This window comes from Elaeis guineensis, chromosome 2 (genome assembly GCF_000442705.2).
Source record: "Elaeis guineensis isolate ETL-2024a chromosome 2, EG11, whole genome shotgun sequence".
Lineage (NCBI taxonomy): Eukaryota > Viridiplantae > Streptophyta > Magnoliopsida > Arecales > Arecaceae > Elaeis > Elaeis guineensis.
The window spans coordinates 82181775-82189849 of NC_025994.2; the positions used below are offsets into that span (position 1 = coordinate 82181775).

Genomic DNA, 8075 nt, shown 5'->3' on the forward strand with positions numbered 1-8075 from the left:
TACAATCTCATGACTTTCCAAATAAGAGAGGAGGAAAATCAGTAATTCTGAAGTATCATTCTAAATTTAATTTCTTATGCATATTCTAAATATAAAAGAGTTCTTAATGAAGAAGAAAACCAAGATACATTTAATTATCCAATTGATATAGATCAATTAGAACTATCAAATGGATTCCCACTAATTAAGTTGAGATGATGCATTTTTCTTGCAGCACCATGGACCAATGATGGTGATGATAAGCCCAAGCACATTATAGACGTCGAAAGCTCGGGTAATATTTCTATATATGCATGCATGTGTATGCATGCATGTATATGTATACAGATGTATGCATGTACATATGTATGTATTTATCGAGTAATATGCTTGCTATTTGATTATCTGTTAAATTGTAAAGTTTGGGGTGTCATATGTTTTGCCCTTACTTTTGGGACTATTTAAAGAGTAATGGCTAAAAATAGTCGTAGGTTTACTGATTTCAAGAGCAATGTGCCTAATTTTATCAAAATCTAAGAAGGAAAAAAATGAATAATTGCAGAACATGTATGATGAAGTTTTTTTGTTTCTTGAAATTGTTTGTAAAATTTTTAAAACTTTTGGTAGCAAATATTTATTGATTTAAAAAAAAAGTAAAAATAAAAGTCAGTGATTGCATAAGTTTTGCTATCTTCAATCTCCATGCGGTATTTTACTAATTCGTAGTGGGAGACAGAAGTGCAAAAGATCTGGGATGCCAAATATATCCTTAGTTAACTGGAGGCATTTTTATCATCTTTAATTTGCTAGGGAAAGGAGTTAAAAAAGGAGACCAAGCAGACCAAGAGAAGACTATGGTACAAAAACAAGGCATTCCTCCTCTCTCACCAAATCAGCAAAGATGTCTCGAATATCTCAAATCATTCTTCAAGAACATCTTCAGTCAAGTTCTTAAAGCAATTGTCTTCCTACTTCCTTTCATAGGTAAGATATATTTCTATGGCTTATTTAAGCCTCACATAAAGTTATGTAGCATGCTTTTCTTTACCTTGCCCAACACTCGCAATAAGAAATCATAAAATCTGCAACATTATTTTAGAGGTATTTTTTAAAATTACCAAGAAATAACACTCTGTCCCATATTGTGATAAATAATCTAGTATTCGTTTGTCGCTCATCTTTATTTGTCTTAATAAGTCAAAAATACTCTTCAAATACATGACTAATTGACACAAAATAAAAATACCGGTTAAGAGTATACATTAATACCAAGTTTAACTTAAACCTTAAATAAGGATGCACAAGATCGATTTGGCCAAGGAGCTCGATAACCAATCTAATCAGATTTTTTTATAAAAAAATATTATAAATTATTTAATATAAAAATATTTAAAAAATTATATTTTAAATACCATTGCAACTCTTTAAGTTTGGTATAAATAAAATTATCTATATTTTAAAGGACTTGTAAGGAAGAATTGTATATAACTATAGAAATATGTTGAAGTCATTAATATTTTTGATATTTAAAGAAGTAAGATAACCAATCTCAGAGAGTGTAAGAACTGAGATGTATGGCCACCTTTAACAAGATATGAAAGATATGCAATTGAAATGATAAACTTGGTGATTAGAAAAAAAGGGGGAGAACAAAAACAAAGGATAATCTTACATGCAAAAGAATCATTCTAAATATATTCTGTTTCGTATGCACATTCTAATTAGAAAAAAGTTCTTAATGATGAAGAAAACCAAGATATATGCCATTGATATCCATCGTGAATGTCCACCCTCGCCCGCAATTTTTTTCTCCTTTCAAACTTCTTTGCTCATACCAAATCACCGTCGTGACAACGTTCTCTTGTTTATATTGTGCAAGCCAAACACTAGTTCGCATGAGAAGAAAGCATCTATTCTAACGTTTTTGGTAAAATAATAATCATAAAAGTTGGACCTAAAGCCAGTATAACGTGTAAGCTGTAGTCTAGCATGCATTTCGTATAGTCCATGAAAGGAAAATTGGTTATTTTGTATTTTCTGGCAAGAAAAGTGGTTACTCATGCATGTTTAACAAAACCTTCATCAGAAATTTTCATGATGATTATTAGGGAGGAGTGTTTGAAACATACCCAAGTTTCGGGATGTTATTTGACCTACAAACTGAATGGGTCAAGCTACCTAACAAACTAGGTCAAAATTGCCATCAATACACAAATACACAATTTAAAAACTCTGATTAAGAAAATTATTTACCAAATTTTTTGAGCATTTGACAGGTTTTTTTTTTTTTTCTTTGAAAAAAGAAAAAACATTGAGAATGAATGCCAGCACCATGCTTAGGCTGGACCCCTTCGAAGTGGAGAGGATGCCAACCAAACGAGTCAAGTGTTGGCTGGAGGATGTGTCAAAAACTAATTTATACAGTATGATACATCTAGTCTTATGTTTAGTACTGCTTTAACTCTGTTGTTGTGAGTAGGCAAGTTCAACGAAATCAGACAGAAGAAGACAGAGAACACATTTGCATATCGGGTCATGCATGAACTTGTTTCGAAAACCAAATGGTGGCAATTTAAAAGCGATGGCAAGAAACCGGCCAAGGAAGCAAATGATGTTCCAAAACCGAAAAAGCAAATTGAAGGTACTACCATGCTTCAATTTACATGCTAATTAACCCTTCTATAAATTCACCAGTCCATTTTAGAAGCAGTTTGAATTTTAAAAACTAATCAAATATGGCATAAAATTGGCCAAGATGATCATGTTGGTTGCATTTGTAGTGAGCTGGGCTATACAAGCACAAGATTTAGTTTCTTTTCTTTTCTTTTTTTTTTTTTTTTTTTTTTGTGTGTGTGTAGAAAGCACAACATATTGAAAGCTTATTTAATGCATGTGACCGTATACTTATCAGCCAATGTGTTTGGCTGCAAATCGAGCAGCCTAATGGCTTTCCAACAGGCAACAGGTAATTTTGGATGTACATATTTAATGTGAGAGATGAGGATATAATAATAATTATTGGAATCACATCAATGGTTCAGATGAGCGCCATGCGCGCTCACGTGCAAGCATTAAAAAAACTAGAAAAAAAAGAAATGGATAAATCCTAGGGGTATTTTGATAGTTTCGACAACCGTGACGCTCATCTGAATCATTGACATGAATCCAAAGATTATTATTATATCTTCTCACCTCTCATATTAAGCCACTCCTCTCACTTGATACACTTCCCATAGATACATACATACATACATACATATATATATATATATGTATGTATATGTATATATATATGTATGTATATATATATATATATATATATATATATATATATATATATATATATATATGTATATGTATATATATATACATACATGTATTGGTAAAAAACATAAAAAATATGTGAATCTTGGTATCTAGCCGATTACATGTTTTAGGGCATGATAAATTATGTCGATTTTTATTTCTAGAGATCCTTCATTATTTTTTGTTACAAAGCAGTTGAAGCCAAATGCTCTCAAAAATATCCCAATATATCACTATATATATTTATATCATAATACTTCGGCCTTTCTAGCGAAAACTTTTGTTGGATGCATGCTTTGTGTAATACTTGTACTGCATATTTGTGTAGGTAATCTGTTTTGCTCTTTATGTTTTGTTTTTTTAAAATAATTTAATTACTTTTGTGCATAATATGACATGCAACTAGATGAATATCAGTCCGGAATAAAATTAACCACTGGGTATTCACTTCAAAAAAATGAAGGGATGTTTGCTTTGGTGGCAGCTCCTTCGTGGCCAAACTTTGTTTGAATGACTACAAAATAGAACCGGGGAATTTTTCAAGCTTTGAGCTTTGTGGTAATTATTTGTTTCCAGAGTCATGAATCTCAACAGTCGAATATTGTTAGGTATAATTAGGACCTAATTGCTGGAGCTGGTAGAGCCTCTTGTACAGATACACAAATCTGTATTTGATTCATTCTCTTTTTCATCATTTTTTTTATTTTTAGTAGAGCTTTTGTCATTTCTGTATTTTTTAACAAAAAGAAGAAGGAGAAGAAAAGGTGTGTAATAAAGATGCCGGAGTAGGAGGAGAGGCATAACTTTTTGAATCTGAAATCAGTTCATTTTAGTTACACACTGATAGAAGAATGGGGTCAATATATATAAATCACCGGTAGCCCTCTTGACGCTGCTATCACAGGCTAATTCTTTCCTTTATATTTTCCTTTAATAAATGTTGGACAGCTACACCAGTTCTAATAGCAGCAAAGAGAGGTGTAATAGAGATGGTGAAGGAAATTCTAAAGACCAATCCATTGGCCATTGATGAAACGAATTCAGATGGGAAGAACATTGTTCTCTTAGCAGCGGAGTACGGACAGACCGACATTTATAAATATATGTTCAAAAGGGAAGGAATGTTGTCTTCGTTTGGAATGGTGGATAAAGAAGGGAACAGCGCTCTGCATTTGGCTGCCAAATCCGTCCAAAAGCGGCATTGGAGTATCCCAGGAGCAGCTTTTCAAATGCAAGCGGAAGTCAAGTGGTACAAGGTTTGGCTCTTCCCCTACTCATCGGACATTCCAACCCTTTCGCTTCACTTAAACATGAGAGAGATAGGGGGGAGGCCCACTACACATGCTCTTGCATGGATATTTATGAAAGTGGTTAGTCGTCAAAATTTTTGATGGAAGTGAAAACCCATTTTCCTTATGGATTTTTACTTCACATGAAATATGGGAAGTGACTTCCTATAAAAAGTATTTTTTTCACTTTCGCTTCTTTAAAAACTCCAACCAAACAAGAGGTACTTTCTCTACTTTCCAGGAAGTATCTATTCCCCCCTCCACTTTTCGTCAACCAAACGAGTTCTATAATGCAAGCAACACCATCAAGAGAAACTGCAAAACCCTCTATTCCACTACTGTTGACCCCATCACCTCTACCCCTGCCGGCCCCAACGCTACCTCACTACTTGACCCTGACAAAAAATAGATGGTGTTAGGTGCTACATGCTGCCATTTGCGCTGCACTATCCATGGTTCAGACTGGGGTAGTTATATCATCACTAATTCATCTTCCAAAAGACTCTAAGGTTTGATACTGAATAATTAACTGATGGTAAATAACTGAAACCATTGCTAACTACTATCTAATTACATAACTATGATTTAGAATTATTTGCTATATTGCTAACGTTGTAAGAGTTAATAGGATAAGTCAAAAAGTCAAGAAAGAAGAGAGAGCTTATTTTACCCTTCCACATGAAACAAAGTTAATAGAGATTGAGATTGACCAATTAAGGCATATCATTTTTTATTCTTGTTTAGCTGCTTCAATTGCCAACAATCCCTAACCATTATATAATCAGCTTCCAAACAGGCCTTAAGCAAGCTAAACTGAGCCAAGCTAGCACAAAGTTACATGAGCCACATTCTTAGCCTAAGATAACATGACTTGGCTTGCTTCAATATCAAGTCAGGAAAAGTCTTCGAGCCAACCCCTGCTTGTGTTCAACTAGATTATAGCTTTCATTCAATGCATCTCACTCCCGTTTATCTATACTATATTACAAATTACACGTATATAGTACACTATAAAATAAGAGATAAATACATCAAATAGTTTTCATTTGTCAAATTTTTCTTTTTTAAAATAATATCTGAAATAATGTTATAAATCCCATTTTAGTTAATATCAGACTGATAAACACAATATTGTTTTATTTTTGTATCTTTCTATTTGCAACAATATGGACTCTCTCTCAGACTTTATAAATCACCAACTAATATCAATTTCAAATCTTTCAAAAGCACTCTCTCTGATCGTCGAGCCAATGTCTTTCAATTTTCTTCATATTTTTTTTCTTTTTTATCAGTTCTTTGGTCATATAGTTGATCCCATTAGTTTCAAATGCTAGTTTCTCAATCTACCATGTCCCTCAACTTTTTCTCTAATTTTATCTTTTGTTTTAAATATGTATTTATTTTTTTCTATCTTTTTCTATATGTAGTTACATTAGTTATCTATAATAATATATTTGTTTCATTTATTTTTAAAAACCCATTGTGCATTCCGTTGCTGCCATCTTTTTAGTATAAATCTCATATCATTATGTGCTCACTTTATGAGAATTCATTGTTTTAACAAAGTCATTCAGATTTTAATTAAGAAAGAGAACACAACTAAGGTGCAACCAAATTGTATTTACAATCAAGCAAGACAAATAGCGAAAACTTTTTTTCGATGAGGTAGGATATGTACCACAGACAATTCCACTCTTCAAGCAACCCAAATTATAGAGTGCTTTTACCAACTTAGTTTAGTGGAACTCAAGTTTTCCTCAAATTTTAGAAACTTACCTTAGTAGCATAATTTTGAATAAGATGAGATGAACTCTATAATCCTATCGAACATTTATTGGTTCCAAAGCAAATTTTAGAATATTTCACCTGCTGAAATTTTACATATTCATCAAATTCTGCTTCCTCTTAAATCTGGTTGAGCTTATAATATCTCTGTCTTGTCCTCCCAAACTTCCCAGTATGTCGAGAAATCCGTGAGACCCCGCTTCTTCGCGCTTTACAACTCAGAGGGCAAGCTTGCCCAGAAGATCTTCACCAACAGTCACAAGGAACTGATGAAGGACGCTCGGGATTGGCTTATCGGCACCTCAGAGTCATGCTCTGTGGTCGCCGCCCTCGTCGCCGCGGTAGCCTACACCTCCGCCACCAGCGTGCCGGGAGGCAATGACAGCACAGGTATTCCCATGTTCGAGGGCCAGCGCGCCTTCCAGGTCTTCGCCATGTCGTCCCTCATCGCCCTTTGCTCCTCAGTGACGGCTCTCGTCTTTTTCCTCTCTATCGTCACCTCGCGCTTCCACGCGTTCGATTTCGAGACCGCACTCCCAACGAAGCTGATAGGAGGTATGACCACCCTCTTCGTGTCGATCGCCGCCAACCTCATCTCCTTCTGTGCCGGCTATTTCTACGTCATCCACAACGAGCTCGAGTCTGGGTTGTACATCTTATATGCGGCCCTGAGCTTCCCCGTGATGGCATTCTTCCTTACGTCGCAGGTGCGTCTCTATGTTGATCTCATAAAGGCCTCGTTTACCAGGGAGCCGGAACGATCTGAAAAGCGGCATTACTTCTAAGCTGCTTGCTTGTTGTCTCCCGTTTGTTTGTTTCTTTAGGTGGTTTGTTTCTTTGAGTGGACTTATTGTGGTTGATTTGCATCGACATTTGAAAAAACCTTTTAAAACCTCTAGGTTAAATTCTGGGATTGATTTCATCTGGCAGGTCTGAGTGTGTGTTAATTCATGTACTGTTGGTTGTGTTGTAATCCATGACATGCTTTGAAATTTCATTCTGAGGTTAGTTGTTGATTTTTTTTTTTTTTTTTTTTGACACATTTTTTTAAGAAAAAGGCTCCGAAAGGATTTTTTTCTTTTTTTTTTTTGGATATAATTTAGACTTGGATTAGAGGTGGAGCAAAAATTCTCCTATATGCAAATGATACATTGCACAGGCTGGAAAGGACTACAATGCATGCAGTATCGAAATTCAAATTCTCTACTGCTTCGAGTTGGCTTCAGGCTCGTCAATCAACTACAACAAGAGCCCTCTTTCTCCTATTGGCCGGGAATGCCCCATTGCTGAGGATGGCACAAAATGGATGAAGTGTGTCTTCACCCCTCCGTCACTCCACACCTCTGCTCTAGACCCTCCAAGGGTGATTGGATTGCACTGCTCCACAAGATATAGACTACATAGGTCGTATGGGAAGGTAAATATTTATCCTTTGAAAGGAGACCAACTCTCATCAAATTTGTTCTTTCTACGCTTCCCATTTAGTTCATGTTCAAGTTTAAGATTCCGGCGTGGCTTGTCGAAAGAATCGACAATCCTTTCTTTAAGAAGGGTGATACATACAAATGCTAGAGCTGCATCTTGCAAAGTTCATTAGAGCATTGTCTGTCTCGGAAAAGAAGAGGGGGGTTTGGGTATTAACGACATCAGAAAGCTTAACACTTCCTTATGGGCAAAATGGAGTTGGAAACATCTTAAAAGATCCAAGTATATGGA

General features: G+C 35.2%; 1 protein-coding gene across 1 annotated transcript; it reads left to right on the forward strand.

Moving 5' to 3' along the window:
* The first annotated feature begins 805 nt into the window (after positions 1-805).
* On the forward strand, positions 806-7144 carry LOC140855285 (uncharacterized). Its single transcript, XM_073251156.1, has 4 exons — positions 806-963; positions 2459-2620; positions 4234-4655; positions 6533-7144. Exons 1-4 carry the CDS (start codon positions 834-836, stop codon positions 7142-7144), a joined length of 1326 nt encoding a protein of 441 aa, XP_073107257.1. The 5' UTR covers positions 806-833.
* The last annotated feature ends 931 nt before the right edge of the window (positions 7145-8075 follow it).